The sequence below is a fragment of the Mobula hypostoma genome, chromosome 2 (assembly GCF_963921235.1).
Source record: "Mobula hypostoma chromosome 2, sMobHyp1.1, whole genome shotgun sequence".
In the NCBI taxonomy this organism is placed as follows: Eukaryota; Metazoa; Chordata; class Chondrichthyes; order Myliobatiformes; family Myliobatidae; genus Mobula; species Mobula hypostoma.
The window spans coordinates 43,114,111-43,134,937 of NC_086098.1; the positions used below are offsets into that span (position 1 = coordinate 43,114,111).

The window sequence follows — 20,827 nt, forward strand, 5'->3', positions numbered from 1 at the left end:
CTTCCTCTTTACCTCAGATAGTAGATTTTTGTAGTGTCTCATGTGCTAGGTGATGGTTCTCTGTACTTCATTGTTTGAGACACGGTATGTATAGGAGATGCTGAGGAGCCTTCTGAAGCATTTGGTATCTTCTGCCTGCATCATCTTTTCCAGCTCTGCTGTCAAAGTCCATGATTTGCATGCATACAAGAAGATAGAGAACACGAGTGCATGCAGGGGTTTCAACCTGGATCTGAGAGCAATGTTATTGTCCCTCCAGACTGGTTTTAATTTATCCAGTGTTGCTGTTGTTTGGGCTATCTTTGCAAGGACTTCAGGCTTTGATTGTTCTTGGTTGTTAATGGCACTAAGATACTTGAACTGTTTGACAGTCTAGTTCTTGTTCACTGACTGTGATTTTTGTCATGATTGGCTCCACGTTGTTCCTCATCAGCTAGGTTTACTCTGTACTGATCTCCACGCCATATCTGGTAGATGTTTTATCACAGGGCAGGCCAGTTCATCCTTACTTCCTGCCAGCCCATCAATATCACTGGTGAACCTGAGGTTGGTTATGAACTGTCTTCTGATGCTGACTATGCTGATATGGTCTTCCAGGGCATCTGTCATTATTTGCTCCAGGAAATTGTTGAAAGGCAGCCTGTTCGGATTCCAACTGATTGAGTGGAACCACTCTCCAACTGTGCCTTGAACAAGTACCGCACTGCTAACTTTGGTGTGGAGCTGCCTAATGGTTTAGACCAGTTTCTGTCCCATGTTGTATCTCTTCATTGTGGCCCAGAGTGCATCATGCCACATCTTGTCAATTGCCTTCTTGAAGTCTATGATCACATGGAAGATGTCCTGTTGATATTGGTTGTATTTCTCACATAGTACTCAAAGTTTGAATATCTGTTCTGTTGTACTACTTCTGCTTCTGAACCCAATCTGCTCTTTGGCAATTATTTCTTCTGCCTGTGGTTTCAGTCTGTTCAAGATGACTTTCAACATCACTTTGCTTGTATGACTGATAAGACTTGTAGTTCTGTAATTCTGGCACTGTTGTAAGTTGCCTTTCCTGGGGAGAGTGATGAATGGTTATTTTGTCCAGGGTGTTGGCCATTCCCCGGTCTGCTAGATTTTGTTGCAGATATTGGTGACTATGTCTGTGTCTGTCTCTGTCTCTCCTCCATGTTTTATCAGCTCAGCCTGGATTTTGTCCATTCCTGCATTTTTCCCATTCTTTATCGATCTTATGGCTGCTTCTATTTTTTCATCTTTTGTGAAACAGTTTCCTTCTTTGACTTGGATGGTGCTGACTCATGACTATCTCTGTTTAGTGAGGTCCTTCACACTTTGAAATGCTCGCCTGCAGGAAGTGCTCACCTGTGGAAGAAATAGAGTATTTAGTTAAAATCTGGGGGAATTTTAAGTGTTTTCACAATGATCTTTGGAGTGCAGTAGTTGCAGAGTGCAGGCTGTGATAAGTGACAGAAAAGATTCTGTAATTGTGTTTATTTTGTGTTAATCATCCTTGTGGGTTGCAGTTTTCGGTTTGACCTTCCTATTTCAGCTGCAGAGGTAAACAAGGTAACTTGAGGTGACCTCATTTGAGAAATTTACAATTAAAATTAATTTCATCTGCCTAGACTAATGTTGAAAAGTAACTCAAACAAGAGGCCAGAGCAACCACAAGGATTTTTCAATGAATGGCTCTTGTACTGCAGTGTTTTCCTACGGAATAAGTGTGCATTTCCTTTTAATTTTCCTTAGTAATGAGAGCTAGTAACTTTTACATATGTTTTTATTCTGAAGTTTGCAATTTCAGATAAAGTAAATAAGGTAACTTGAGGATGACCATTGTCATTGTAAAACTTTCAATGAAGGTAGGTTAGTTTCACTTATCTTGGCCAGTGTTGATTAAGTGTTTTTAAAATAAAAATGAGGCAGAGGAACCAAAGGCTGTTATTACAACAGATTAGAGTACTGATGTGTCACTGAGAGATTTGATAGTGAAGGGTCCTCTGTGAGGGCAGTCCCTGAGAAATTACCATTATCCTTTAGTTGAACAGTGTGACATTTGTGCCAGTCAGATAGGTGGTTGGTTGGTAACCATTTTCACTTTTGCAGGTCAAAGATGATGTAGGAACAAAAACTGGATAATGTAAAAAGAATGCTCTAGCCTTAGTGTTATGTGACTTATCACGTGGACTTCTGAAGTGCTCCTTGTGGTTTGGGTGACCACATTTGTCTGAAGTTCCTGCAGTCTGACCAGCTTGAGCACAACCTGATTGACACTACAATGCATCGGTGAGGATTTAAGTTCTGTGGGGTGCATGTTTTTAGAAGTGGTCACTCTATAATTTAAGGAAAGGTGATGAAAGGAGAGAGGCTGTGACACAGCCGAACCTCTCACCACAGCGCTAAGCAGCATTGCATCTGTATTGTACTGTCTCAGTACTTTCCTATTTGTATGCTGTAGCACTTTTTTATTCGCAGTTATTTTGTAAATAACACTATTCTTTGCATTTCTGGTCAGATGCTAAATGGCTTTGTATCTGTACTCGGCACAATGACAATGAAGTTGAATCTAATCTAATAAATGGCCACAAGACGAAGGGAGAGAGAGGCAAGTTGTCAGAGAAACCTCAAAGTGCATCTCACTCCAAAATCATGTCATGATTTGGGAAACTGGTGGAGCTGAATGTTTCTGAGGCATCCAGCCAGATCCAAGATCTAGTTAGTTGCACAAGGGAAAGGGGTCAAGGGCAACAATTGTAGGAGACCAGGTAGTGAAGTATAGATAGATTTTTTTGCAGCCATAAATGTGAATTCAGAATGGTGAGTCCCCCCCCCCCCCACCGTCGGCTAGGTTAAGGACACCACTAAATAGCTGAAGGACATTCTAAAAGTGAGGGTAAGCAGCTGCAGGTTTTGGGTTTGGTTCATGTTGGGAGGTATACATAGTATGGACCATAAAAAGCTTTACTTCAAAATGGAGGTGTCTCAAACTGCAGGGCATATGCTTAAATAAAAGGGCAGGAAATGCATCGTGGGAATCTGAGGAAAAATTTCTTTTACTCAGTGGTTGGAATCTGCAACTGGCTGTCAGGGATAGTGAAGGCAGATGTGTTCACAACATGTGAGAATTATTTCGAGAAACACTTGAATTGATAAGGCATAAATATGGCTCTGGATGAAGTGCTTGTAAATCAGATCGGTACTTTTGCTTGTTTGGTGGGCATAGCCATAGGCTGAATGAGCTGTAATGACTTTGAACGTTTGGTTTGTGGAACTTGCACTAATATGGAGATGTAGTTAAATGTGTGAGGGAGAAAGGTATAAAGGATAGCCAGATATCGTACTAGGTGCAGGAAGGATCTTGAGGTGCAAATATGCGACAGACCATTTGGTTTGAATGGCTTGTTAATCTGCTGTTTATTTATTCTCTTTCAAGGTTTCACTCAAAATAAGGTTGTATTTGACATGCAAGGCACCCATACCAAACTTGTAACTTAATTAAGTTCTATTAAGAATGTATTCAGTTAAATGGGAACAAAGACTAAAACAGAATTATCAAATTGTGCAGCTGGCATTCTTTAACTTTTATTTTAATTATTTCTCTCTCCTCCACCATTGTACTACCTCTATCCTGTCGAAAGAAGCTCATTGTGATGTTTGCTAATAAAAATGAAAGTGGTTTCTTTCAGCGAACTAAGGAACAGCATGAGGTGCAGTAAGTTTAAGGTTTTGTTAATTTTTTAGAGACTGACAAAGCTACAAAGAGATGGCATGTCATTTGTCACAAACGTACAAGTTGCTGAAGACTCAAGGGAGATGCACAGGAGAAATACAGAAAGAGAAGCACTGAAGCAAAGGTGAGTGAAAAGTAACTGTGCCCAAAGAAGAAACTTTCCAGATTCCCATGTAAATTTGACCTGTTTTCAGTCACTCCAGATACGCAGTGTCACTCTCGTGCATTAACAGCAAGCATAAACTCTGCCATTAGCGGCACAATTATTCAGTGTCTTAAATATGTTTTTCAATTTCTTTCACAAATACTCCTTGATACATTCCTGAATGTAACTTATAACATTGGATTAACGTGTGAAAATGTTTAGCATGAACTGACTTTTTGTCCTATGTTGAGTCCATGACCTGTAGAGAGGGCACCATTCAATGCTGTATGTATGCACAATTGTGCAAAATGGAAAAACGCAGAACAGATCTGGTGTCTTGAAACCAGGCATCCATGAGAAACTGCAAACCAGTAGCAGGAGCTAGGGTGTGCACTGTCACAGCCTGTCACTTGTATCTTACCGTAGCATATTACTTGCTCTACTATTACTATCAAGTGAGGAATTCAACCCCATTGAAGATGTGGAGAGGAGCATAGCTGGAAAAGTACCAGAAGTATCTAAACTAATATGAAATGTGGTTGCAACAGAACTATATGTGTGCTAAGTAGCAAAAAACAACATGAAGTGGCAGAGCTAAGTGGAGTCACAACCAATGGCTCAGGTCAGAACCTGCAGTCTTCCCATGTCTGCTTTGTGAATGGTGTTGGCGATCAAACAGCTGACAGAGGAGGATTCACCATGAACAATCACAATGGTAGCGTGGGCATGCTAAAGAAAAGGCAACCATTTGTAGTCATGTTTTGTTAGAAGTGCCAAAGTGGTGGTTCCTAGTGGCTTCCACCATGGTAGAAGCCAATCTCCAGCTGAGTTAATTCATTTCACGTGATATTAAGTAATGGCTGAGAGCACTGGATACAGTAAAGGCTACAGGACCAGAGAACGTCAGGACAGCAAATGACCAAGTGCAGCATGAAGCTGTGGTGTTGAAAACATGCACTCCAGAACTTGACGTACCTTTTGTCATGATTTTTTTTTGTATATCTATGACACTGCATCTACCCATATGTGTGGAAAATTGCCCAGTTATGTCCTCTTCACACTATGCAGGACAAATGCAATCTGGCCAATAACAACCCAAGCAGCCCATTCTCAATAGCAAAGTGATGAAAGATGTTGTCCACTACACTGTCAAACAGAACTTTGTCACCAACACCCTACTCACTGATGCCTAATCTGAGTCTTATCAGAACTATTTGTCTCTGGACATCATCACAACTTTAGGCCAATGAGTGGTATTCCAGAGGTTTGAGTGGCTGTTTTGGATATTAAAACAATATTGGAGTGTGTGCAGCATCATGTACCCTAGTAAACCTGAGGTCAGAGGGTATGCAGGAGATAATACTTCAGTGGTTGGAGTTGTACCTCACACTAAAGGTGGTTTGATTGCTGGAGGTCAGTCATCCCAGTTGCATCACATCACTGTAGGAGTTTCTTGGGATAGTGACATGGTCACACGATCTAGATCAGTTTCATCATTTCAAATGGAAGTGGAGTCGTCATTAACTACACATGTTCAATTCCATTTGCAGCTTCAGCAAATGACGCAGTCTATGTTTGCATGCCAGTTCAGGTTAACAAGTCAGACATGGCTGATAAGTGGCAAATAATATTCAAACCATAAAAATATCAACCAATGTTTTTCAACAAGGGAGAGACTAACCAACCACCATTGACATTCACTGACATTATCATCACACTCTCTCTCCACCATTAATCTCCTGATGGTCATCATTAAATAAAAGGTCAAGTAACTCAACCACACAAATACCACGGTAGCAAAAGCAAATGAGAAATTGATTCTCTGGCAGTGGGTGACTAGACTGTCCTTTGGATACCCCAGGGCCTTTCCACCCTCTATTTATCAGGAACCTGAAAGAACAGTTGTTGAAACTCCAGTGATCCTTGAAAGGATTAGTGCAGTGTCAGCAACTCACAAGCAGCTCAAGCTGAAGCAGCCATCTTGATTGATACCAGGTGACCTTCCTAAATATTTTTCCATCATCAGTGCATAATGGTTGTAGTGTACGTAATCTATAAAATTTAATTAGATTGTCCAGTTTACTCCAACAGCACCTTCCAAATTCAGGACCTCTACTACAAAGAAGGACAAGTTAGGAGTGCATGGGTATTTAGCTCTGTCTGCTCTGTTCTGGTTTGGAAGTGTATCACTGCTCCTTTGTGATCTTTGGTTTAAATTCTGAAAGCATGTACATTCGCCGGGAGGACTGCGATAGTTCATTTCACACCTTGAGCAGTTCAGAACAACAATGCTAGCCCTTTTGGTAAGGAAAAATGATGTCTTATTTTCTAACTTTTAATTGGATTGTAATACAAGAGTTGGATCTTTAAGTAATTTAATTGACTGAAAAATGCACATTACTATTTGGATCCTTGTCGAAGAGTCGTAAACAGGAAAATTAACTGTAACTTCCTAATGGTGGTGAGCAGCAAAGAAGGTGCCACATTTGTTGAGTCAGTTACCAAAGAGGTGCTGTGCAAGATGGGGTCCAGACGAGAGATATAGCCCAGGCTACTGTGGGAAGCGAGGGAGGAGATTGCTGAGCCTCTGGCAATGATTTTTGCATCATCAATAGGGACGTGAGAAGTACTGGAGGATTGGAGGGTTGCAAATGTTATTTCCTTGTTCAAGAAAGAGAGTAGAGGTAACCCAGGAAATTATAGACCTGTGAGTCTTACTTCAGTGGTGGGCAAGTTGTTGGAGCAGATCCTGAATGCAGGATTTATGAACTTTCGGAGAGATATATTCTGATTAGGGATTGTCAGCATGGCTTTGTCAAGGGCAGGTCATGCCTTCTGAACCTGATTGAATTCTTTGAGGGTGTAACAAAACACATTGATGAAGGTAGAGCAGTGGATGTAGTGTATTTGTATTTCAGTGAGGCATTTGATAGGTTCCCCTTGCAAGGCTCATTCAGAAAGTAAGGAGGCATGGGATCCAAGGAGACCTTGCTTTGTGGATCCAGGTTTGGCTTGCCCACAGAGGCAAAGGGTGATTGTAGATGGTTCATATATTCTACATGGAGGTCGGTGACCAGTGGTGTTCTGCAGGGATCTGTTGTGGGACCCCTCCTCTTGGTGATTTTTATAAATCTCCTGGATGAAGAAGGTGGGTTAGTAAGTTTACTGATGACACAAAGGCTGCAGATGTTGTGGATAGTCTGGACGGTTGTTAAAGGTTACAGCGGGACATCGATATGATGCAGAACTGGGATGAGAAGTGGTAGATGGACTTCAACCCAGATAGTGTGAAGTGGTTCATTTTGCTAGTTCAAATTTAAACACAGCATATAATAATCATGGAAGACTGCTGGCAGTTTGGAGGATCTGAGAGATCTTTTGGTCCGTGTCAGTAGGACACTCAAAGCTGCTGCGCAGGTTGACAGTGTTGTTAAAAAGGTGTATGGTGTGGTGGCATTCCTCAGTTGTGGGATTGCATTCAAGAGCCGTGAGGTAATGTTACAGCTATGTGAGATCTTGGTCAGACCCCACTTGGAGTACTGTGTTCAATTCTAGTCACCTCACTACTGGAAGGATGTAGATACTATAGAAATAGTGCAGAGGAGATTTACAAGGATGTTGCCTGGATTGGAGAGCATGCCTTATGAGAATAGGCTGAGTGAACTTGGCCTTTTGTCCTTGGATGAGAGGTGACCTGATAGAGGTGTATAAGATGATGAGAGGCATTGATCATGTGGATAGTCAGAGGCTTTTTCCCCAGGGCTGAAATGGCTAACATGAGGGGGCATCATTTTAAGGTGCTTGGAAGTAGGTACAGAGGGGATGTCAGGGGGAAGATTTTCACACAGAGTGTGGTGGGTGCATAGAATGCACTGCAAAAGTGGTAGAGGTAGATACAAAAGGGTCTTTTAAGAGGCTCTTAGGACATGGAGCTTAGAAAAATAGAGGGCTATGCGCTAGGGAAATTCTAGGCAGTTTTTAGAGAAGGTTACGTGGTTGGCTCAACATTGTGGGCTGAAGGGCCTGTAATGTACTGTAGATTTCTATGTTTTGTGTTCTACAGTTGGGTGGGAGGTGGGAGGAGAGGTGAAAATTTACTCTCATTTACCCAAGCTATTTGATTACAGTTTGTAAAGTTTAGTTTTGTGTTTTTTTGAAGGACTGCAAAGTTGGAGAATGAAGCCATCAAAAGTGAGGAAGAGTTTGAGGCCATCACAAAGAAGTGGTTGTCAGCAAAAGCTCATAAAGTTCCCCAGAATTTGCATGACCTTCTCATGAAACAGCAGCGACGGTGTGCTCAATTAATTGAAGGAAAAAACAAGCTTATTAATACATTGCAGGAGGTAAATTGTTTATGCATTAGAAAGTTGGGTGAATATTTAATGGTGAGTAGTTTGACTTTATCCATTGTATTTTTTATTACTTTTTATTACTTTTTGGGTGATTAGTAATTAAAATGCACACTCTGTGCAGGTTATAATTTGTGGGCACATGCTCTTATTCGGCACTCTTAGGACAAAGCTGAGCAGTTGAGAATATTTTGGTTTCCTTATCCTGGATTTGGGTTATGAGCCTCTTCCAGCTCCTAGAATGGATGTTTATGTTCCAGTGATAATATTTGTGATGAAATAAGTTTTTGTACAATTGTGGAAATGGTCTTATTTGGTGTTTAAATTAATTTTGCAGAAATTCAGAAGTGTTATGTCTTGGGTGATTTTTAATTTGCGATCAGCTAAATTGCTGATTAGTTACTTCTTTAGCCTACAGAACTGCACGTGACTTGTAAATTGTTTCTGACTATGTGCCAATAGGATTTGCTCCTCCACTGAGCAAAAAAGAATCGATTTAATGTGATAGCTTGTTTGGTCACTCTGACTTTCTTTGACTCAAATCTTATAGTTGTTCAGGCAGAAGTTTATCTCTTGATAAAGTACTTTATCTCCACAATTTTGATTGCCAAAAGAACTGTTATTGTCAGAATTAGAAGCACACTTCATCTAAATTCTGACTCTTAGTTCATGACATTTCTTTTTTGGCTTAGTATACCTAGTTAAGCTGTTGTCTCACAGCTCCAGCCACCTGGGTTCATTCTGATCTCTGTACTGACCATGGAGTTTACATTTTATCATTGACTGCATGTGTTTCCTTGGGGTGCTCCAGCTTCCTCCCACAAAGACATGGATTGTTAGGTGAAATGTTCGCTCTAAACTACCAATGGTTCTTACGAGTCGTAGAATCTGGCAGGAGTCGATGGGTAGTGTGGGAGAGTTAAATAGGTTATTGCCAGGATTCCAAATGGGTTTTTTTTAATGCCATGGACCCCTACACCTAACTGAGGGGCCCGTATCAAAAGTATACTTGCTAAGTGGGAGGCCTTTAAAAGTGAAATTTTGAGAGTACAACACTTGTATGTGCCTGTCAGAATAAAAGGTAAAGATAACAGATGCAGGGAACCTTGGTTTTTAAGAGACGTTGAGGCCCTGGTTAAGGGGGAGAAAAGAGGTGTATTGCAGGTGTAGGTAGGTAGGAGCAAATGAGGTGCTTATGGAGTATAAGAAATGCAAGAGAACACTTAATAAATCAGGAGGGCTAAAAGAAGGCATATGGTTGCCTTAGAAAACAAGGGAAAGGAGAATCCGAAGGGATTCTAGAGATGTGTTAAGAGCAAATGAATTGCAACAGACAAAATTGATCCTCAGGAAGATGAGAATGGTAATCCATGAGTGCAGCCAAAAGAGATGGGGGAGATGTGAAATAATTTTTTTTTGCATCTGTATTTAGTCAGGAGATGGACAGAGTCTATAAAAGTGAGGCAAAATGGCATCAACTTCATGGACCCTATACAGATTACAGAGGAGGAGGTGTTTGCTGTCCTGAGGCAAATTGGCATAGATAAATCCCCAGGGCCTGGCAAGGTGTTCCCTTGGACAAGTGCTGGGTCTGCTGTTGTTTGAAACATGCATCAACGATCTGGATGATGTGGTTAACTGTATTAACAAATTTACCGATGACACCAAGATTGGGATGTAGTGCACAGCGAGAATGGTTATCATGGCTTGCAGTGGGATCTGGATGAGTTGGAAAAAAAATGGGCTGAAAAATGGCAGACGGAATTTAATGCAGACAGGTGTGATCTTGCATAGTGAATAATAGGGCACTGTGGAGTGTGGTGGAACAAAGGGATCTGAAAATACAGGTCCATAATTCATTCAAAGTGGCATCATAGGTAGACAGGGTTATAAAGAAATCTTCTGGCACATTAGCTTTCAAAAATCAAAGTATTGAGTACAGGAGATGGAATGTTCTGTTGAAGTTGTATAAGACATTGGTGAGGTCTAATTTGGAGTATCGTGTGCAATTTTGGTCATTTATCTACATGAAAGATGTAAATAAGTTTGAAGCAGTACAGAGAAAATTTGCAAGTATGTTTCCTAGTGTGGAGGACCTGAGCTATACTGAAAGATTGAATAGGTTAAGACTTTTCCTTGGAATGTAGAAGATTAAGAGGAGAATTGATAGAGGTATACAAAATTATGAGGGGTATAGACAGGGTAAATGCAAGCAGGCTCTTTCCACTGAGACTGGGTGAGATTAGAACCAGAAGTCATGGGTTAAGGGTTAAAGATGAAAAGTTTAAGGGGAACACGAGGGCTATCTTTTTATTCACAGCGTTGTGAGAATGCAGAATGAGCTACCAGTACAAATGATGAATGTGAGCTTGATTTCAATATTCAAGAGAAGTTTGGACAGGTACGTGGATGGTAGGGGTACGGAGAACAAGTCGATGGGAGGAGGTTCAGCACAGACTAGATGGGCCGAAAGATCTGTTTCTGTGTTGTACATTTCTATGACTCTATCATTATAACTTGATAGTTGTACAGACCTGGTTGTGGAGAGACCTGTTTCCATGCTCTCTGATTTTGAGCTTTTTACCTTTGCCCCATTTCAAAGGATATTGCCACTCATGTCTTGTCATTGAACCAATCTATCCTGCCAGTTACCCATTTATAAGGGCTTATGTCTTTTCAGCTCAGGCTCTGGGCAGCATTTGACATGGTATTGAGAACCTCAAGACCATTTATAAGAAGCAAAGAAAACCTCTTCGTAAGTGAGTGAAAGGAGCACCTGCCTCATGAACTACTCCACCACTTACAGTATCAGACACCTCTTGTGCTTTGCGTAGAGCAGTCATTGTTTCCCACAATGGCCTCATTAACCTCTGCAGAACCTCAAAATGGATAAAGCAAATCATCCTCAATCCCAAAGTTTTGCTGAAGAAGGAAAACCCAAGTGGAGACTGTATATTACCAGAAGATATAGGAGCAGAATTAAGCCATTTAGCCCGTCGAGTCTGCTCTGCCATTTCATCATGGCTGGTCCAATTTTCCTCTTAGCCCCAATCTCTTGCCTTCTCCCCCCACACCCCCATCATAATCCCTTCACGCCCTGACCAGTCAAGAATCTATCAACCTCTGCCTTAAAAGTACATACAGACTTGCCCTCCACAGCTGCTTGCAAAACCGAATTCCACAGATTCACAACTCTCTGGCTAAAGAAATTCTTCCTCATTTCTTTTCTCAAAGGACACCCGTCTATGCTGAGGCTGTGTCCTCTGGTCTTAGACTCTCCCACCATAGGAAAAATCCTCTCCACGTCCACTCTTATCAAGGCCTTTCACCATTTGATAGGTTTCAATGAGGTCACCCCTCATTCTTCTGAATTCCAGTGAGTACAGGCCCAGAGCCATCAAACACTCTTCATATGACAAGCCATTCAAAACTGGAATCATTTACATTGTAAAGCGTTATAACGTGAACAACATATTTATGAGAACTTTATAATGAATGACAACTTTTCACAAGTACCTTTAAGTTGATGATGGGACTCCGTTCATATTGACACATTGCCATCACGTTTCAGTTTTCTAACCGAAACAGTCCGAGTCCACAAAGAGCAACTGGCATTTTGAAAGTTCATCCAGCACGTTATTCTCCATAACTTAAGCCATCTACCACCAAATACATCCTTACCTAACCCCACTCTCTGCTTTCAGCAGGGCTTGCTCCCACCATGATTCCCTTGTCCATTTGTCCTTCCCCACTAATATCCTTCCAGGCATATATCCCTGCACCTGGTTTCACATATAACCCTCTAGCTGGTCCTCCTTCCCTCTCCCCCCCCCCCACCATCTTTTTAATCTGATGCCCTTTTTCCTCCTTTTCCAGTTCTGAGTAAGGGCCCTGACCTGAAATATCAACTATTCACATAGATGCTGCCTGACCTGCCGTGTTCCTTGGGATGTTCAGCATCTGCTGAATCTCATGTGTTTACAATTTTATGATTATTGCTTTGCAATGTTAACATGCTGTTTGTACAGTTTTATTATGTTTGGGCAACTTTTGTTTAAAAAGTTGTTTGAAGGTAAAATAAATATTCTGCAAATGGGGGATGTTTTAATTTTTATTTGATTTGATTTTGCAGGAGCTAAAGCTGAGTGATGATCGTTATGTAAAGGATCTAAAGAAATCAGCTGAAGATATTGACTTGCTGTTGGAACGTATGGAAGGTCAAGTAAAGACCATAACCAAGTCCTACAGAATGGAAATGAAGGAGATAGAGGTTCTAAACTTAAGATGCTTTTTCTTCCCTTCCATTTGTGCAGATAGGTTTATTGTCATATTTACAAGTATGTGTATGCCCAGGTGCAATGGAAAGCTTACTTGCAGCAGCGTCACAAGCAAATTCCATCGTATAAGCAGCATCCAAAGGAAAAACATACATTATGCACATCTTTCTATAAAAATGAACATAATTAGACCAAAAAGCAAGACTAATTTTAGTGCATAGTGATCAAAGTAGTCATAATATTGTAGTGATTATGGCTAAAAAAAAACATAGAAACATAGAAAACCTGCAGCACAATACAGACCCTTTGGCCCACAATGCCATGCCGAACATGTACTTACTTTAGAAATTACCTCAAGTTATTCATAGCCCTCTATTTTTCTAAGCTCCATATACCTATCCAGAAGTCTCTTAAAAGACTCTTATCGTATCCGCCTCCACCACTGTCGTCGGCAGCCTATTCCACGCACTCACCACTCCCTGCGTTTTAAAAAAAAAAATTACCCCTGATATCTGCTATGTACCTACTTCCAAGCACCTTAAAACTGTGCCCTCTCATTTTATTCATTTTAGCCCTGGGGGAAAAAGCTGCTGACTATCTACATGATCAATGGCTCTCATCATTTTATATACCTCTATCAGGATACCTCTCATCTGTCACCACTCCAAGGAGAAAAGGCCGAGTTCAGTCAACCTATTCTCATAAGGCATGCTCTCCAGTCCAGGCAACATCCTTGTAAATCTCCTCTGCACCCTTTCTATAGATTCCACATCCTTCTTTTCGTGAAGTGACCAGAACTGAGCACAGTACTCCCAAGTGGGGTCTGACCACGGTCCTAAAAAGCTGTAACATTACCTCTTGGTTCTAAACTCAATCCATGGTTGATGAAGGCCAATGGACTGTATGCCTTCTTAACCACAGAGTAACCTGCGCAGCAGCTTTGAGGCTTGGACCCCAAGATCCCTCTGATCCTCCACACTGCCAAGAGCCTTACCATTAATACTATATTCTGCCATCATTTGACCTACCAAAATGAACCACCTCACACTTATCTGGGTTGAACTCCATCTGCCACTTCTCAGCGTAGTTTTGCATCCTATCCATGTCCCACTGTAACCTCTGACAGCCCTCCACATTATCCACAACACCCCCAACCTTTGTGTCAACAGCAAATTTACTAACCCATCCCACCACTTCCTCATGCAGGTCATTTATAAATATCACAAAGAGTAGGGGTCCCAGAACAGATTCCTGGAGCACACCACTGGTCACCGACCTCCACGCAGAAAATGACCCTCCTACAACCACTCTTTGCCTTCTTTGAGCAAGTCAATTCTGGATCCACAAAGCAATGTCCCCTTGGATCCCATGCCTCCTTACTTTCTCAATAAGCCTTGCATGGAGTACCATATTAAATGCCTTGCTGAAATCCGTATACACTACATCTGCTCTACCTTCATCAATGTGTTTTGTCACACCCTCAAAAAATTCAATCAGGCTCATAAGGCACGACCTGCCTTTGACAAAGCCATGCTGACTATTCCTGATCATATTATGCCTCTCCAAATGTTCATAAATCCTGTCTCTCAGGATCTTTTCCATCAACTTACCAACCACTGAAGTAAGACTCACTGGTCTATAATTTCCTGGGCTATCTCCACTCCCTTTCTTGAATAAGGGAACAATATCTGCAACCCTCCAATCCTCCGGAATCTCTCCCGTCCCCATTGATGATGCAAAGATCATCGCCAGAGGCTCAGCAATCTCCTCCCTCGCTCCCCACTGTAGCCTGAGGAACATCTCATCCGGTCCCGGAGACTTATCCAACTTGATACTTTCCAAAAGCTCTAGCACATCCTATTTCTTGATGTCTATATGCTTAAGCTTTTCAATCCACTGCAAGTTATCCCTACAATCGCCAAGATCTTTTTCCATAGTGAATACTGAAGCAAACTATTTGTTAAGCATCTCTGCCATCTCCTCTGGTTCCATACACACTCTTCCACTGTCACACTTGATTGGTCCTATTCTCTCACGTCTTATCCTGTTGCTCTTCACAAATTTGTAGAATGCCTTGAGGTTTTCCTTAATCCTGCTCGCCAAGGGTTTCTCATGGCCCCTTCTGGTTCTTTGAATTTCATTCTTAATCTCCTTCCTGCTAGCCTTATAATCATCTAGGTCTCTATCATTACCTAATTTTTTGAACCTTTCGTAAGCTTTTCTTCTTGACTAGATTTTCAACAGCCTTTGTACACCACAGTTCCTGTACCCTACCATCCTTTCCCTGTCTCATTGGAACGTACCTTTGCAGAATGCCACACAAATATCTCTTGAACATTTGCCACATTTCTGCCATACATTTCCCTGAGAACATCTGTTTCCAATTTATGCTTCCAAGTTCCTGCCTGATAGCCTCATATTTCCCCTTACTCCAATGAAACACTTTCCTAACTTGTCTGTTCCTATCCCTCTCCAATGCTATGGTAAAGGAGATAGAATTGTGATCACTATCTCCAAAATGCCCTCCCACTGAGAGACCTGACACCTGACCAGTTTCATTTCCCAATACTAGATCAAGTACAGCCTTTCGTCTTGTAGGCTTCTCTACATATTGTGTCAGGAAACCTTCCGGAACACACCTTACAAGCTCCACCCCATTTAAACTCCTTGCTCTAGGGAGGTGCCAATCAATATTTGGGAATTTAAAATCTCCCACCATGATAACCCTGTTGTTATTACACCTTTCTAGAATCTGTCTCCCTATCGGCTCTTCAATGTCCCTGTTACTATTGGGTGGTATATAAAAAACACCCGGTACAGTTATTGACCCCTCTCTGTTTCTAACTTCCACCCACAGAGACTCCGTAGACAATCGCTCCATGACTTCCTCCTTTTTTGCAGCCGTGACACTATCTCTGATCTGCAGTGCCACGCCCCCACCTCTTTTGCCTCCCTCCCTGTCCTTTCTGAAACATCTAAAGCCTGGCACTCTAAGGGCGCCCATTCAGAACAGAAATGCGAAGAAATTTTTTTAGTCAGAGGGTGGTGAATCTATGGAGTTTGTTGCCAAGGGCAACAGTTGGAGGCTAGGTCTTTGGGCGTATTTAGGCAGAGATTGATAGGTATCTGAGTAGCCAGGGCATCAAAAGTTATGGTGAGAAGGCGGGGGAGTGGGACTAAATGGGAGAATGGATCAGCTCATGATAAAATGGCGGAGCAGACTTAATGGGCCGAATGGCTGACTTCTGCTCCTTTGTCTTATGGTCTTATGGTCTAACCATTCCTGCCCCTGAGCCATCCAAGTCTCTGTAATGGCCACACATCTTAGCTCTAAGTATTGATCCACGCTCTAAGCTCATCTGCTTTGTTCATGATGCTTCTTGCATTAAAATAGACACATCTCAAACCATCGGTCCGAGCGTATCCCTTCTCTATCACCTGCCTATCCTCCCTCTTGCACTGTCTCCAAGCTTTCTCTGTTTGTGAGCCAACCACCCCTTCCCCCATCTCTTAAGTTCAATCCCAAACCCCAGCAATTCTAGAAGCAGATGCAGGCCCAGATGGTTTTAATGGTTGGTTCAAGGACTGAATGGTTGAAATGAAGTAGCTGTTCTTGTAACTGCTGGTGTGGAATCTAAGGCTATTGTACCTTCTGCCCAGTAACAGCTGTGTGAAAGTGGGAGATGGTGGGAATCTTTGATAGGTGTTGCCTTCTTGAGCCATTGTCTCCTGTGGACACTACCAGTGGATGGAGGAATATGCCTGTGATGTAATGGGCTGGGTCTACTGCTGTCTTTGATTTTTGCTGATGTTCAGTGAGAAATTATTGCTGCAGCCTGTCTCACTCCAGTAGGGGAACTCATTACCACCTGTGATTCATCCAACAACAATAGTGTCACCAGTGATTTAAAGGTGGCGTTGGAGACGTACTTAGCCACATAGTTGTGTGTGTAGAGAGTGGAGCAAGGGGCTTAGAACATGGTCTGTGTTGATGACCAGCAAGGCGATGTTGTTATCAATCCTTGCTAATTGAGCTCTGCCAAATTGGATATCCAGTTGCAGATGTAAGTGCAGAGGCCCAGCTCTTTAATCTGTAGTCAACGAACAGCAGCCTGACATATGAGTTCCTATTGGCCAGATGGATCAGAACCGAGTGAAGAGTAGAGAAATTGTATCTGCTGTTGATCTGTTGAAACATTATTAGGACAGGAGTTGCAATCCAAAGTCATTACACATGTTAGGATCTGGTTATGATTGTGAAAAAGGTGGTGTATTTCACAATGCAGTCTTGTATTTGTTCAGAAAGCGACAGCTGATTAAAATAAAGCATCTAATCTGATAATACAGAGCAGCTGAGTAAACCTGTATTCCTGCAGAACGAGGTTTTTTTTTGTGTGTGATTTGGCAAACTTCAAATAGCACTTTTATATTATGTGAAGGATGCCAAGAAAATTGTGTTCAAACACAGACAGGGAAGCTATATTTAACCTCTGATAAAATATAAGCAGTATGTTTAATGTTGATAAATAAGGGAACAAAACCAGCATTGTCCTCATCTTTGTCCATAGATTTGCAGGCAGTTGTAATAGATCACAATGCAAAAATCCTATATAATATAATAATATATAATGGCTCTGTCTGTCTAAGTAGACAATGGATGCGCCTGGTTCTGGGGCTCAGACCTAGGCGATGAATATGGAGATCCTGGGCTGCCCAGACATCAAGATCCCCCTCTCGGCCTCGTGGATATGGTCCAAAGGAATGCCAAGCAGTTCATTTGACATCAGCTTGGCTGCAGGAGCTGCCGGGAGGTGACGTGACACATCATCCAACCGCCTTAGGGGCTCCACTCCAGATTTGTGTAGGGTTCACTCCTTAGCCTTCTCTTCTCCCGAAGATACCCACAAGGCAGTGGGATCCATAACCCTGGATAGGGGCCCATACCGGGTACTGTCAGCCGGAGCCAGCTGAGCCCGGGACTCGTGTAAGGCAGGGTTGTCACGCCCTGTAGTAGTGACATATGGAGCCACTACCCAGATATCCTATATTACTGATATTCTAGATTGTCATTTTATGTTAAAAGCTGATTTAAAATCTCTGGAGGGTTGCAACATCACAGTTAAAAATCATTCACAGAATATGAATCGTGTTTAGTTTATTTCCTTTGCTCAGCTAAGTCAGAATCAGAAGATGGTGACTTCAGGTCCCATCCCATATACTTGAACACAAGTGTATTCTAATATTTCTGAGAACACACTTCCTTTGGGTTGTTAAACTGTGACCTCATCTATTCCTCCCTTTTTTTAAAGCAGCAGCAAAAAGGTTATTCCTTGTGGTGTGGTCCACCAAATATCTTGATCGAAGTCAGTTTAAAAATAATATCTTGTTACTACCATGTAGTTAGTTGTAGATTCCTGTTGGATCTCATACAATATATTCTAAAGTGACTAAGTGTCATGAAAAGGTTGAGAGGTTGGCTTAAAGGCTTTTGATACCCTTTTTTCACTGAGAAAAATTCCACATCATTATTTTCTTAATTCCAGGTAATTTGTACAAAGTCTGTTGATTTTGCACTTCCAAAATAATTATGGGCATTGCTAGATCATGTACTATTTCTGGAGTGTTAAAATATGTAAGTTATTGACAGTGCCCAAATGAGTTTTTCCATTGTGGATATAACACTGTTATTTACTTGACGGTGTGGACAAATTGCTCAGAGCTTTATTGCTTGCAAAGAGCAGAGCAAATACAAATTGGCTAATTGTTGCCCAGTCGCTGTCAGCCCAGTTATCAGCCAGTTGAGGGAATGTGTTATCAACAATTCTGTCAAACTGAACTCTATCTCCAGTAATCTGCCAATGATGCCCGGTTGGTTCTTTCAAGGACAAGCTGGGTCCAGAATGATTACAGCATTGGCCCAAAGAAATTTATTCCATTGTTGAGATTAGAGTAACTGCTCATGACATCAAGGCAACATTTTTACTGAGGATGATGGCGTTGAAGTGTTTTGGTAAAACTGAAATCAATGGCAATCGTGAAAACTTCCATGGTTGGAGTGTACCTTGTATAAGGTGGTGCTTGGATGTCAGTTATCTTAGCTTCATGACTACCAACTACCTGCTGCTTCATAAATGACCTCAATGGGATCAGAAGCAGAGGTATTTGCAGCACAATATGTAATTCCATTCACATTTGGCTTCATCTGAAGTATTGTGTTCAGTTCTGGTTGTCCATTATCGGAGGGATGTGGAGGCTTTGGAGTAGGAGCAGAAAGAAGGCTTACCAAGATGCTGGAAAGTGTTTTTAAAAATATTCAATTTTTTAGCACTTGTTAATTCTCAAAGGATTATCAGTGGTTTGTATAAATGGTGTTTAAAGTGCTTCAAGTCTGAATTTTCAGAAAAATACGAGGGGTGATTGATAAGTTCGTGGCCTAAAGTGGAAGGAGTCAATTTTAGAAAACCTAGCACATTTATGTTTTAACATAGTCCCGTCCTACATTTACACACTTATTCCAGCGGTCATGGAGCATACGAATCTTGGACCTCCAGAAAGTGTCCACAGCAGGGCTGATTGATAAGTTCGTGGCCTCAGGTAGAAGGAGATGAGTTATACAGCTCTCTTTACATGCACGTGCAGGTCAACTCTTTGAGTGAAAAAGCAGAAAGTTTGAAGTTAATAACTCAGGGGTGATTGATAAGTTCGTGGCCTCAGGTAGAAGGAGATGAGTTATACAGCTCTCTTTACATGCACGTGCAGGTCAACTCTTTGAGTGAAAAAGCAGAAAGTTTGAAGTTAATAACTCATCAGGGGCGATTGATAAGTTTGTGGCCTAAGGTAGAAGGAGATGAGTTATTAACTTCACACTTTCTGCATAATTACTGGAAGAGTTGAACTGCATGTGCATGTAACGAGAGCTGTATACCTCATCGCCTACCTTAGGACACGAACTTATCAATCACCCATCTGTGGACACTTTCTGGAGGTCCAAGATCCGTATGCTTCACGACCACTGGATTAAGTGTGTAAATGTAAGAGGGGACTATGTTGAAAAATAAATGTATTAGGTTTTCTAAAATTTACTCCTTTTACCTTAGGCCACAAACTTATCACTCACCCCTTGTATCATTTGTAAGTTTTAATATTAACTGAATTTATATAAATTCTCAGATTGAAGTTCACAATCTTTGAGGAACTGGTGACACATAAAGATGCTTGAAACAATTTATTGCCTAGCTATATAAATAAGAGAGCTATCTACTTTTGCTGTTGACTCCACTTGGCTGCTAGGCACTGGTCCATCACACAGTAAGATGCAATGGAATGCTCCACTTGTGTGATTAATCTGATGTTACTCTTAGTTCCATTCTCTTGCCTTTTCCCTATAACCCTTGGTTGCTTTACAGACCAATTAACTGTGTGGCTTGGTCTTCAATATATATTGTGATCTATTTGCTAAGGTTCTCTGGGGTGAACACTTCTGAAGAGTCACAGTCCTCCTCATTTCTCTTTTAAGCGAGTGACCCTTTATATTGTAACTATGGACCCTAGGTCTAGATAATACAACAACAGACAATATCGTTCAAAATCGTCTTGTCAAGCCCCTCTGAATCAGATATCTAAGAATCAGAAACCTCTTATTTTTCTGAAATCCAAAATGCTGTGCTCTTTTAAGGCTCATCCTTTTCAGCCAATATTGTCAATGCTGTACTTGCCATCTTACTGGATCGCAGTACTTGTGTGCTGTCTTTGATATTTGGAATACAAGGTTCCCAAACCTTTCTGCTCCATGTGATTCAGTATTCTTATTCCATTTAAACATTACTGTATTCCTACTTCTGTCAAAATCTTTCCGATATACAGAATGCTATTTTCATCACAATATGCTTGCTCACCTCTTGACATTGAGTAATTAATATTTTGCAGAACATTTGATTCTTTAATCTAATATATTGATTTAAGTTGAAACTAGCTGAAGCCTAGAACTGACCATTCTCTGGTGCAATGGTTGCATTAACTTTCCATATTTTTTTGGAATCTTTCTGGAAATCCAAATGTCCAGGTGGTTTCTTTAAGTCCACCTACTCATTATACTGTCAAAGAAATGTAATAAATCAGTCAAACGTGATTGTACTTTTGCAAAATCATTTTAACCCAGCTTGATTGTATTATGATGTTGTAAAAATCCTGTTATTGTTACCTTAATGATACATTCCTACATTTTCCCAATAACAAATTAGGATACCTAACCCTATAGCTTCTTGCTTTCTGCTTGCTTTTTTTTACCGAATAGGGGCATTTATTCTCTGATCTTTCGAGATCT

At 41.3% G+C, this 20,827-nt stretch overlaps 1 protein-coding gene across 4 annotated transcripts in view; it reads left to right on the forward strand.

Moving 5' to 3' along the window:
* drc1 (dynein regulatory complex subunit 1 homolog (Chlamydomonas)) overlaps nt 1-20,827 on the forward strand; it is an 82,018-nt gene that overhangs the window by 8,040 nt on the left and 53,151 nt on the right. For 3 of the 4 annotated variants that reach the window (XM_063071011.1, XM_063071020.1, XM_063071029.1), the window contains 3 exons: nt 3,745-3,857; nt 8,038-8,221; nt 12,360-12,497. In XM_063071011.1, the coding sequence (XP_062927081.1) occupies nt 3,745-3,857; nt 8,038-8,221; nt 12,360-12,497 (435 nt within the window). Of the gene's footprint in view, nt 1-3,744; nt 3,858-8,037; nt 8,222-10,687; nt 10,983-12,359; nt 12,498-20,827 lie in introns of those variants that run through there. The other variant, XM_063071038.1, reaches the window with a different exon arrangement.